General features: G+C 41.1%; 1 protein-coding gene across 1 annotated transcript in view; it reads right to left on the bottom strand.

Annotated features, from left to right (window-relative positions):
* Window positions 1-13,861, bottom strand: part of LOC140479081 (vitamin K-dependent protein C-like) — a 51,735-nt gene that overhangs the window by 7,977 nt on the left and 29,897 nt on the right. The window contains exons 5-6 of the mRNA XM_072572937.1: window positions 7,714-7,827; window positions 4,056-4,196 (exon numbers count right to left, since the gene is read on the bottom strand). Of these exons, the coding sequence (XP_072429038.1) occupies window positions 4,056-4,196; window positions 7,714-7,827 (255 nt within the window). The remainder of the gene's footprint in view (window positions 1-4,055; window positions 4,197-7,713; window positions 7,828-13,861) is intronic.

Genomic DNA, 13,861 nt, shown 5'->3' with positions numbered 1-13,861 from the left:
CATTAGAGTTCAGTACAGTTTGTGGGAAAGACATTGTTCTCTGCAGCTGAAAAGGTAACTCCTGAAGGTTGTTTGCCTGACAGGGTAACGATATTTCCTTGGAGGTGGAGAGTAGTGAGAGAGGCACGATCCAGCCATTGAGGTACAGGTAGGAATCAACAAAGTAGGAAAGACAAATCAGTGCAAGACTGATACAATGAATGGTAAGGTCCTGGGGAGTGTTGCTGAACAAAGAGATCTTGGAGTGCAGGTTCAGACTTCCTTGAAAGTGGAATTGTAGGTAGACAGGATAGAGAAGGAGGCATTTAGTATGCTTTCCTTTATTTGTCAGAATGTTGAGTATATGAGTTGGGAGATCATGTTGTGGCTGTACAGGTCATTGGTTAGACCACTTTTGGAATATTGTGCACAAACCTGGAAGGATGTTGTGAAACTTGAAAGGGTTCAGAAAAGATTTACAATAATGTTGCCAGGGTTGGAGGGTTTGAGTTAATGGGAGAGGCTGAATGGGCTGGGGCTATTTTCCCTGGAGCGTCAGAGGCTGAGGCGTCACCTTATAGAGGTTTATAAAGTCATAAGGGGCACAGATAGGGTAAATAAACTTCTATCCTGTCTACCTGCGATTCCACTGGGTTGGGGGAGTCCAGAACAAGAGGGCATAGGTTTAGGGTGAAAGGGGAAAGGTTTAAAAGGGACCTAAGGGGCAACTTTTCTATGCAGAGTGTGGTGCATGTATGGAATGAGCTGTCAGAGGAAGTGGTGGATGCTGGTACAATTACAATATTTAAAAGGCATCTGGATGGGTATATGAATAGGAAGGGTTTAGTGGGCCAAGTGCTGGCAAACGGGACTAGATTAATTTAGGATATCTGATCAGCATGGGCAATTTGGACTGAAGGGTCTGTTTCCATGCTGTACATCTTTATGACCCAATGATTAAGAAAGTGTTTTTGCCCTGTGACAATGAACAGCAAGAGACAGAATCAAAACAGAAGTAGGTAAGTAATAATCTCTGTTTCTAACAGAGTCACAAGCAAATTGGTATAAGACAAATTGAGTCAGAGTTAAATGCATAGCTCAGAGACCTAGGATTGGAATGTCTTCCAACTCAGACAGCACTGGCCACAGAGATCAGTCCATGTCAATGACTTGGATGAAAGGACAGACTGCATAAAATTTGCTGATGACACAAGGGTAAGTCAGAAACCATGTTGTAAGAGGTTAACAAAATGGAGAATTTTAGTAGCCCAAATGAGAGAAAGCGATGTTTTTCTGCTCCAGAACTTGATGACCCCTAGCCAAGCTATTCCGGTTTAGTTAAAACACTAGTATCTGTCCTGTACATAAAAAGCAGGACAAATCCAACCAAGCTAATTACCGCCCTATCAGTCTACTCTTGATCATCAGTAAAGCATTAGAAGGTGATATTCGCAGTGCTGTTAAGCAGCATCTGCTCAGCGATAACCTGCTCAGTGATGTCTAGTTTGGGTTCTACTAGGGTCATTCAGCTTCGGACGTCTTTACAGCCTTGGTTCAATCATGGTCAAAAGAACTGAATATTAGGGGGGAGATGAGAGTGACAGCCCTTGACATCAAGGTGGCCTTCGACCGAGTGTGGTATCAAAAAGCCCTAGAAAACTGGTATCAATGTGTATCAGGGAGCAAAATTTTCACTGGTTGCATTCATACTTGGCACTTAGGAATTGGTTGCGAGTGTTGGAGGTCAGTCATCTCAGTTCCAGGACACCTCTGCAGGAGTTCCTCAAAGAAGTGCCCTCGGCCCAACTATCTTCGATGCTTCTTCAATGGCCTTTCCTCCATCATAAGGTCAGAAGTGGAGATGTTTACAGATGACTGCACAATGCTCAGTACCATTCACGACTCTTCAGATACTGAAGCAGTCCATATTCAAGATCTGGACAATATCCAGGCTTGGGCTGACAAGTGACAAGTAACATTCAAACCATAAGCACAAGCAATGACCATCTCCAAGAGGAGATGATCTAACCAGGTCTTTGTCATTCAATGGTGTTACCATCACCAAATCCCCAACTATCAACATTCTGGAGGTTAATATTGACCAGAAACTCAGCTGGACTGTCCACATACACACAATGTTTACAAGAGAAAGTCAAAGGAATGCTGTGACGAGTAACTCATCTCCTGAATCCCCAAAGCCAGTTCATCATCTACAAGGCACACGTCAGGAATATTCTGCACTTGTCTGGATGAGGGAACTGGGGGCATTCTAGCGAAGTTTGCCGATGATACGAAGTTAGGTGGACAGGCAGGTAGTACTGAGGAAGTGGGGAGGCTACAGAAGGATCTAGACAGGTTGGGAGAGTGGTCCAGGAAATGGCTGATGGAATTTAACGTGAGCAAGTGCGAGGTCTTGCACTTTGGCAAAAAGAATAAAAGCATGGACTACTTTCTAAATGGTGAGAAACTTAATAAAGCCAAAGCACAAAGGGATCTGGGAGTGCTAGTCGAGGATTCTCTAAAGGTAAACATGCAGGTTGAGTCTGTGATTAAGAAAGCGAATGCAATGTTGTCTCTTATCTCAAGAGGGTTGGAATATAAAAGCAGAGATGTACTACTAAGACTTTATAAAGCTCTGGTTAGGCCCCATTTGGAGTACTGTGTCCAGTTTTGGTCCCCACACCTCAGGAAGGACATACTGGCACTGGAACGTGTCCAGCGGAGATTCACACGGATGATCCCTGGAATGACAGGTCTAGCATATGAGGAACGGCTGAGGATACTGGGATTGTATTCGTTGGAGTTTAGAAGATTAAGGGGAGATCTAATAGAGACGTACAAAATAATACATGGCTTTGAAAAGGTGGATGCTAGAAAATTGTTTCTGTTAGGTGAGGAGACTAGGACCCGTGGACACAGCCTTAGAATTAGAGGGGGTCATTTCAGAACGGAAATGCGGAGACATTTCTTCAGCCAGAGAGTGGTGGGCCTGTGGAATTCATTGCCACGGAGTGCAGTGGAAGCCGGGACGCTAAATGTCTTCAAGGCCGAGATTGATAGGTTCTTGTTGTCTAGAGGAATTAAGGGCTACGGGGAGAACGCTGGCAAGTGGAGCTGAAATGCGCATCAGCCATGATTGAATGGCGGAGTGGACTCGATGGGCCGAATGGCCTTACTTCCACTCCTATGTCTTATGGTCTTATGGTCTTATGGATGGGTGCAGCTCCAACAAAACTCAAGACAACTCAGAACAAAGCAGCCTACTTGATTAGCACTACATCTCTAAGCATTCACTCCCTCCACCATTGATGCTCAGTAGCAGCAGTGTGTCCTATCTACAAGATGCACTGCAGAAATTTGCCAAAGATCCTTAGACAACACTTTCTAAACCCACAACCACTTCCATCTGGAAGGACAACGACAGTAGATACAAAGTAACACCGCTTAAGTCCCCCTCCAAACCACTCACAATCCTAACTTAGAAATATATTGGCATTCCTTCAATGCCACTGGATGAAAATCCTGGAATTCCCTCCTGAAGGACACTGTGGGTCAACTTACTGCAGGTGGACTGCAGCAATCAAGGTGATAGCTCACCACCACCTTCTTGAGGGCAACTTGGGACTGGCAATAAATGCTGACCAAGCCAGTGACACCCACGTCCCACAAGTGGGTTAAAAAAAAAGCAATGTCAAGCTCCTTATAGCACCTCTGTAACTGAGCAAAACTTTGCAGCAGAGACATTCATGAAGTTAACTTAATCTGCTTGAGTTGAGAGTCAGATATGGGACAGATAACTACATATTGATGCAATGCAATAACCTGAGAGAGACTAGATATTTCAGTTAAGCAAGGTGCTCAAACGGCCTCAATACTCTAAGTAGTACTAGAGTGGGCTGGAAACGCTAATCATCTAGTATATCATCAACATTTATGCAACCCATTTAACCAGTTAAGGAATCTAACACAAACACTGTTGGTTTGCTGGTATAATTTAGAGCTATTTCTGCAACAAAGTAGCAGAAACAAGAGGAATGAGCTGTCTCAAAATTACACGTATATTGGCAGCTGCTCACCTGATGCATTGCAGGAGATTCCATCTTCACTTAGTTTGTAACCAGCTGCACATGAACATTCCCGTCTGTTTCTCTCTGGAATTTCGCTGCAGAAATGAGCGCAGTAACCGTAATTGTCAGAACAGTTTGTTGCCAGCAGTACTGCAATCATAAAGTGGTGAGATGAAATGTTTTTCCGAATGTAACTCTGCTCCAAGTAATAGTATAAAACAAAATGCAAAATATTCCAGTTACTAATGGGCCTTCTGCCCATGGCAGGGCAGTAGTTACACTGTTTTTGATGGTGAGCATTACACCATATAAAGTATACTGTATTACTCAACAACGCAGCTTACATACCACAGATATAATAATTGCACCTTGCTCTGTTAGAGGCTAACTGGTCTCAGCTGATACAAAGACAGAAGCTGCTGGAGAAACTTAGCAGTGGTAGTATCTATAGAGAGACAATCAGAGTGAGTTCAATGACCATTCATCAGACAGCACTTTCCAACATGGTTTCAGATCTCCAGCATTGGTAGTTCTTTGTTTTGTTCCCATGGTTTCAGTGCAGTCATGGTTTCCCATGAGCTAAGAAGTCAGACAGCTAATTCTTAGAATATGTATGATGTGGAGGAACTGGTGTTGGACTGGGGGGACAAAGTTAAAAATCACACGACACCAGGTTATAGTCCAACATGTTTATTTGGAAGCACTAGCTCTGAGCACTGTTCCTTCATCAGGTAGTTAATGAAGGAGCAGTATTCCGAAAGCTAATGCTTCCAAATAAACCTGTTGGACTATAACTTGGTGTTGTGTGATTTTTAACTTCGAATACGAAAGCACCTTTGGTTCTCGTAAAGCACAGAAATTTACATATGAGGAACACAATTATTACCTGATCATTAATATATAACTTACAGACACCTGTGGTATTACATACAGTATGTAACATGAAATCCTGTCACACTGCAGAGTCACCTTTGGCCACTTATAGTTGTAACAAATGCAAATTGGGGGACAAGAGACTAATGTGCTGTCCAGCAATTCAGCCATCATTTAAACATTCTGCTGGAAATCACATGTCTTAAATTTAACTACAATTTTACTTTTACCATTTGCAAATAGTGTCTCTCAGGGCTCAAGTGGCGGATAAGGTCTGGATTAATCACGTATGTGCTTTAATACTGACATTGCTAAAGTAATTGTCACCCAGTACACGCCCTGTGCAATGTAATCTATATGTCTCTGTCGAAGTCTTTCTTATCTGTACATCCTTACTTACTATGATCTGCCTGTATTGCTCATAAATAAAGCTTTTCACTGTACTTCGGTATACGTGACAATAAATAAAGTCAGGCCGAAACGTCGATTTCGAAGCTCCTTGGATGCTGCCTGAACTGCTGTGCTCTTCCAGCACCACTAATCCAGAACCAATAACAGCAGGACTGCTTCCCCCAGCTTCCAGGGAATCTTGCTTCCTTTCCTAAAACCTGATGAATCCCCATCTTCTGTACATGCCCTCACAAGTCTGGGATCATCTCCCTATTCTGCTGCTCCTTCACCTCTCCCATGATTCTCCCTGCTCTACATCTGCAGATTGGAGATGCAGGCCTCGCCACTTAACAGCAAGTCAGCTCTGGAAATGGATGCCTGTCAGGACACAAGGACAAAAGTCTTCATTTATTTGAGACCCTGTTATTAAGTAAAGCCTCCAGATCAGCCGATTAGGGTTTGGGGCAGACTTTTCAAACCCCTCACCTTCCTCATATCTTTCCAGGTGAATGCTACAATCTCAGTCAATTGATAACCAGGCCTAAAACAACTTTGATTGAAAAAGTTTAATAAAGTAGGTGTTGCCTTGCAGAGTATAGTTTAGTAAGGTATGAATTGGTAGTTCTGATATTTCATTCTTTGATGCTGTCACTAAATAGAGCAAGTCCTCACATAAAAGTGTGGTTTCGGTCCTGAAAATCACAGCTTCGAGTGAAATGACATCAAGTGAATTCAAGATGCCCCATAGAAATAAATATTAAAGTCAGAGTTAGGTTCCTTTGGTCATTTGGCAAAAATACACAATGTACAAATTGAAACACTGTACCATACATGTACAATACTGTGCCTTCCCAGCAGCAATAATTCGCAAAATAAAGTACATCACTAAGTAGAAAAGAATACAATATAGTATACTCCCAATGTAATATTTAAAAAAATACACTCATTGTATCTTCTAGATTCAACTAGGCTCCGTCCAGTAGCAGATGTCAGTCAATGCAGAGTGCTGGAGAGTTCCTGCACAGACGGCCTTCTGACAGTAGATGGAGCACAACTTCTGAACAGCAGTTAGGAGAAGGGGGTAGCCTTGCCTAATAACAAATGGCAGGGGGCAAGGCCCAGGAAGAAGCAAACAAGGCCAGATGGCAGGGCAAGCTGGGAGGGAAACAAAGCCAGGGGTGAGGATATAAGGGTAAGAGGGAAGTAAATCTGAGAGGCAAGGCTTAGTGAGTTGGGGTAGAAGAAACAACCTTAAATCACAAAACGCCAACATAATTTGAGGAAACATGCCTCAAAAATAAATGATTTGGAGATGCCGGTGTTGGACTGGGGTGTACAAAGTTAAAAATCACACAACACCAGGTTATCATCCAACAGGTTTAATTGGAAGCACACTAGCTTTCGGAGTAACGCTCCTTCATCAGGTGATAGTGGAGGGCTCGATCGTAACACAGAATTTACAGCAAAAAATTTACAGTGTGATGTAACTGAAATTATACATTGAAAAATTGATTGTCTGTAAAGCTTTCATCTGTTAGAATACAGTGATAGTTTCACTTCTTTCATGTGTAAATCACAAAACCTTTTTTTAAAAGTTGCATTCTCGGGTTAGCTGTTAACAATGGTGATAGCGAGACAATATGTTGAAGGTGTGGGCCCCCTGTGTTCTCTGTCTATGCCATGATGTTTAGATTGATTCTAATCTAAAAAGTGAGATAACAGAGTTTTACATAAATTCATGCAGTTTTTGAGCTCAGAATTCTACATGAATGTATGTAGTTTTTGAGCAAAGTACAATGTAATTCTGCATTCATGTAGAACTCTGAGCTCAAAAACTGCATGAATTTATGTAAAACTCTGTTATCTCACTTTTTAGATTAGAATCAATCTAAACATCATGGCATAGACAGAGAACACAGGGGGCCCACACCTTCAACATATTGTCTAGCTATCAACATTGTTAACAGCTAACCTGAGAATGCAACTTTTAAAAAAAGGTTTTGTGATTTACACATGAAAGAAGTGAAACTATCACTGTATTCTAACAGATGAAAGGCTTAACAGACAATCAATTTTTCAATGTATAATTTCAGTTACATCACACTGTAAATTTTTTGCTATAAATTCTGTGTTACAATCGAGCCCTCCACAATCACCTGATGAAGGAGCGTCGCTCCGAAAGCTAGTGTGTGCTTCCAATTAAACCTGTTGGACTATAACCTGGTGTTGTGTGATTTTTAACTATGATAAAAGGAAATAACATTAAGCAGGCAACTTAACCAAGTATTTACAGCATAGAATTATCACCATTTAACTTATGCTGTGCACAAACATGGTTGCTCATACTCTCTGAAAATATTGAAGAATAACTTTAATTCAAATTAAAGAAAAATGTAAACTTTACCATACTGGCACTGAGGTCCATCAAATCCTTCAGCACAGTGACATTGATAGCCACCAATCAAATCCTGGCAAGTTGAATTATTGACACACAAATTAGGATTGCACTGATCACCATCTGTAACAGAAACATTGAAGGAATTTTGAGCTCTTTGATGAATGTAGACATTTAGTTTATGGATATCATTATGTCAGTTTTTGGTAACTTAGTTACCTGTATTTTGCCATGACTTAACTGGCAAAAGTGCATCAATAACTATGTCCACTTTTTAAACAAGCTATTACAAAATATTTACATGTTTAAAATCCAGTAAAGTGACCCAAATGATTAATGTGCCTGACTGATCGCTATTCAGGACAAAGGCAATTCATACCAGGCTGCTTCAGTAACAGAAAATAACCCTATTTGTTGTAACACACTTAACCTTAGCAAATAAACAGAAAAGAAGAGGTATCTAATTTACTACTATGCAATTTAAACTGTAGTCATTTATAATCCCCAAACACACATGGACAATCATGATTAAGACAGACAAAAGACAAATGATTTAGCACATTATGGATTGAAAAAGATTAAAGACAGAGTAAATAAAAATCTAGACCTCAAGTAGAAAGTTATTTTCTCAGTCTTTTTGATTTCTGCAATGTTGATGCACTGTTGTTTGTTGGATGATGATTGTTCTTTGATTCAATGGTTATCAGATGCATCTAGGTCTTGACTTGTTAGTTATGATTTGGAGATGCCGGTGTTGGACTGGGGTGTACAAAGTTAAAAATCATACAACACCAGGTTATAGTCCAACAGGTTTAATTGGAAGCACACTAGCTTTCATCAGGTGATTGTGGATGATCAGGTGATGAAGGAGCGTCGCTCCGAAAGCTAGTGTGCTTCCAATTAAACCTGTTGGACTATAACCTGGTGCTGTGTGATTTTTAACTTTGACTTGTTAGAATTGTCTCATGTGGAGAAACCAGGAAGTCTCCAACAACAACTAGCTGGTTTCTTTTCTCTCAGTGACACTGAGGGGATAAATTCTAACCTGGTAAGTGTAACACTGAACACTGGTGTGCAAAATAACCTTGTATCACCAATTAAGAAAAAAAGATAAATTAGAGGAAACCTAAAGAAAACTCATCCAGTTTTGTGGTCCAGACTGGTGCTATTGAAATGGTGTTTCCCCGATTTTATTTTCATCCTTAATATTTGTGTCTTGTCTATCCTCATGGATGTGACTACTTGTGAACAGTAGAAGTTAAGAAGGATAGAGTTTAAAGAATGAGAAGACACTAATTGGATACAGAACTGGTTCGAAAGTAGAAGACAGAAGGTGGCAGTGAAGGGTTACTTTTCAGATTGGAGGTCTGCAACCAGTGGTGTGCCGCAAGGATCGGTGCTGGGTCCACTGCTTTATGACATTTATAATAATTGATTTGGATGTGAAATAGGAGGTATGGTTAGTAAGTTTGCAGATGACACCAAAATTAATGGTGTGGTGGACAGTGAAAAAGGCTATCTCAGAGTACAACGGAACCTTGATCAGATGGGCCAATGAGCTGAGGAGTGGCAGATGGAGTTTAATCTAGATAAATGAGAGGTGCTGCATTTTGGAAAAGCATATCAAGGCTTAATGGTAAGGGTCTGGGGAGTGTTGCTGAACAAAGAGACATTCGAATGCAGGTTCCTAGTTCTTTGAAAGTGGAGTCACAGGTAGACAGGATAGTGAAGAAGGCATTTGGTATCCTTGCCTTTATTAGTCAGTACATTGAGTATAGTTGTTGGCAGGTCATGATGCGGCTGTACAGGACATTGGTTAGGTCCCTTTTGGAATACTGCATTCAATTCTTGTCTCCCAGCTATAGGAAAGATGTTGTGAAACTTGAAAGGGTTCATAAAAGATTTACGAGGATGTTGCCAGGATTGGGAGAGTGGTTTACAGGGAGAGTACAGGGAGAGACTGAATAGGCTGGGGCTATTTTTCCTGGAGCATCTGAGGCTATAGACATTCATAAAATCATGAGGGTAAATAAACAAGATCTTTTTCCCTGGATAGGTGAGTCCAAAACTAGAGGGCATAGATTTAAAGTGGGAGGGGAAAGATTTAAGAGGAAGTCATGGGGCAACTTGTTCACGCAAAGGGTTGTGTGTGTCTGGAATGAGCTTTGTTATTTGTGACAATGCCATTAGCAACGGGCACTACCTCAGTAGGTCATGACATGTGTAACTTATTTGATCTCTGTTTGAGTCTGTCTTTTGTGGCAGAAGAGATTCAAATTGCTATTTCTACACATCCAGGCATTAAATATTTCCAGGTATTTTATATCAAGCTAGACACATGGCTGGGGGACGTGAAATTGATCCTGGATTCTCTGGATGGAGGCAAGGATAGTATCACTGCTCCACAAGAGCCCTTTCAAATATTACCATGCTCTCCTTGGTTTGGCTGCTTCAGTTATTTTCCCTGACCTGAGTACTGGGTTGACATTTAGCTATGTTTAAGTATTAGGATATAATCTAATGTGTACCTTCTGATCTTTATGCGGTCTGCAATGAAAAATAAATTGAGAGTGAGTAATCCATGTATTATTTATGCTGTGCTCTCATCATATATTTAGGAGCAGGCAGTAAGTGCGGCTGTTACTTGAAAGGAACATGATATGCCAAGTGAGACTGCATATAAGTTATAAAGATGAGACAAGAGTGCTCTATCCTACTTTGCTCAGCTGGCTGTCTTCTCATGGTGACACAGGATGGTTGCCCAGAGCTGAAGGTGAGAAACTCAGACTTTGTTTCAGAGATAAAACTAAAAGCTCAGTGGTCATTGTAGAAATCCTTCTCCTCTCACCTTAAAAATATGCCCCTGAGTTTTCAACTCCCAGATCCTAGGGAAAAGACACTTGCTATTCACATTATCTATGCACCTCATGGTTTTATAAAATTCTATTATCCCTCAACCTCCTAGGGTCCGGTGAAAAAGCCCCAGCCTCTTCCTATAACTTCAATTCTCGGCAAAATCCTGGTAAATCTCTTCTGAACCCTCTCCAATTTAATAATATCCTTCCTCCAGCAGGACAACGAGAACTGTACACAGTACTCTAGAAAAGGCCTGTGCAATGTCCTGTACAACATCCCATCCATTGTGCCCCAAAGAACATTGGTATAATTCTATTTCATATGCTATTCCTACTAATGGATATTCAAGTGTAACTGGTTAACCAATATTTCTTATGGGAGAGTATTTTTTAGTACCAAATAAAGAATATTAAAGGTGTGTTTAAAAATACTCTCGTTAGTGAAATACTTTCTCTTGCAGAGACAATGGGCATGGAATTCTATTTTAAGTGATATTTTGCGGAACAGGGCTGTGGAAAGTTGCGTAGCCATAGACTGTTATACATAAATAATTCCTGATTGTGGGATAAAACACATCCAATGAATTGTTGAGTGAGAAATGGTTATGATTGACCTGCCAGCTTACATCAAATGCTGCAGAGAGAACAAATCTCTTGAAGAAAACAGGTGGACTCAGGCCATCAAATGTCAGATTGTTTTCCTAAGAGAAGAACATGCAGGAAGAAAGTGTACGGGGTCATCAATGTGGGTCATATCTCAATATTCTGCTCTGCATCAAGTATGGAAATCCTTTTTAAAACGAGACATACATCAAGTTTAAATTGTTATTGTGCTAGAAATAAAAAGAGTGAATTGGCTAACTGGGGGTTAATTGTGTGGCATTAGTTAGGATCTCACCTGCGGTAACATTAATAGGACTGGGCTGAAAGAATGAATGTTTGTCGTATGTCGCTCTCTGAATAACAAGTTGTAAATGAACACAGTCATTCACCACATGGTTACCTGAATTTGAACAAGTTTGGCTCACAAATGGGACACTGAGGGAAGCAGTGGGGCTAATTCCATTCAGGAGGAGAAAGTGAGGACTGCAAATGCTGGAGATCAGAGCTGAAAAATGTGTTGCTGGAAAAGCACAGCAGGTCAGGCAGCATCCAAGGAGCAGGAGAATCGACGTTTCGGGCATAAGCCCTTCATTCCTGCTGCACTTTTCCAGCAACACATTTTTCAGCTCTAATTCCATTCAGTAGCGCTAAACACAGGACAATGCCACAAAGGGCACATTGGTCATAGTTGGACAGGTTATACTAAGACTACCACTTCCTATCAACTAGTTTCAGCTAGTTAAGTTCCTATGGCTCCTCCAATCTGTGCCTAATCTCTGTCGTGAGATATTGTGTGTTGATTAAAGTGTTCGATAAGATTCCATTTCAGTAAAGCTTTTGATAAGGTTCCCCACAGTAGGCTATTGCAAAAATATGGAGCCATAGGATTGAGGGTGAGTTAGTGGTTTGGATCAGAAATTGGCTAGATGTAAGAAGACAGAGGGTGGTGTTTGATGGGAAATGTTCATCCTGACGTTGTTACTAGTGGTGTACCGCAAGGATCTGTTTTGGGGCCACTGCTGTTTGCCATTTTTATAAATGACCTGGATGAGGGTGTAGAAGAATAGGTTAGTAAATTTGCAGATGACTCTAAAGACAGTGCCAAAGGATGTTGCAGGTTACAGAAGGACATAGATAAGCTGCAGAGCTGGGCTGAGAGGTGGCAAATGGAGTTTAATGCAGAACAGTGTGAGGTGATTCACTTTGGAAGGAGTAACAGGAATACAGAGTATTGGGCTAATGGTAAGATCCTTCGTGGGTTGATGACCAGAGAGATCTCGGTGTCCATGTATATAGATCCTTAAAAGTGCCACACAGGTTGATAGGGTTGTTAAGAAGGCGTATGGTGTGTTAGCTTTCATTGGGAGAGAGATTGAGGTTTGGAGCCACAAGGTCATGTTGCAGCTGTACAAAACTCCACACTTGGAGTATTGTGTACAATTCTAGTTGCCGCATTATAGGAAGAATGTGGAAGCATCGGAATGGGTGCAGAGGAGATTTACCAAGATGTTGCCTGGTATGGAGGGACGGTCTTATGAGGACAGGCTGAGGGACCTAAGGCTGTTTTCATTAGAGAGAAAAAGATTAAGAGGTGATTTAAAAGAGGCATACAAGATAATCAGAGGGTTAGATAGGGTGGACAGGGAGAGCCTTTTTCCTTGGATGGTGATGGCTTGCACGAGGGGACATAGCTTTAAATTGAGGGGTGATTGATATAGGACAGATGTCAGAGGTGGGTTCTTTACTTAGAGAATAGTAAGGGTGTAGAATGCCCTGCCTGCAACTGTAGTGGACTCGCCAACTTTAAGGGCATTTAAATGGTCATTGGATAAACATATGGATAATAATGGAATAGTGTAGGTTAGATGGGCTTTAGATTTATTTCACAGGTCGGCTCAACACAAGGGCCGAAGGGCCTGTACTGTGCTCTAATATTCTATGAGAGATCGTGTTATAGGTTACCTTTATTAACTCACTCACCAGCTTGCTATATTCATTAATACCGGGCTCCCGTTCATTCATTCATTCATTCATTCATTCATAACCTTTTACTAACCCATTATTTATTATAACATAGTTTCATTAATTCATTCATAAAACTGAGGTTGTGTAGATTCCAAATTTAAATACAACCCTTTCAAACCCATTACTGCATTTCCACACCTTATCAGCCCTGGCTATAGCAGTGTTTACCACTGAATAAGTATAGCTTACAGAACAATACCGTCCCCAACAAGTCTCCACGAAACATTATAATATTAATCAGTCCTTACCAAACATCTCCTGGACCTGAATAGATTAAGTTCCTGTTAAATACCTTTTAACTGGGCCATTATCCCTTGAAACGTTTCCATGAAATTGCATGAATGAATGAAACTCATACCTGCAATAGTACTGTAAATAAATCTCACAACCCAGCTGCAGTTATCAGCTTTAAATCATTCAATCTTTTATAACAATTTATTTAGAGCATACAGGTCGAGTATTTTTACTAACACTTACTAATTTAAAAGACAAAAAGGACTGACACCGCTTCCCCCAACCGTGGCTTCCCACCTACAGTTGTTGACAGGGCTCTTGACAGCGTGCGGTCCATCTCCCGCGCCATGACCCTCACCCCTTCCCTCTCCTCCCAGAACAAGGATGGGGTCCTTCTTGTTCTCACCTTTCACCCCACCAGCCTTCACATGCAAAGAATA

Source organism: Chiloscyllium punctatum, chromosome 6, assembly GCF_047496795.1.
Source record: "Chiloscyllium punctatum isolate Juve2018m chromosome 6, sChiPun1.3, whole genome shotgun sequence".
Lineage (NCBI taxonomy): Eukaryota > Metazoa > Chordata > Chondrichthyes > Orectolobiformes > Hemiscylliidae > Chiloscyllium > Chiloscyllium punctatum.
This window is presented reverse-complemented; position numbering and strand designations above follow the sequence as displayed.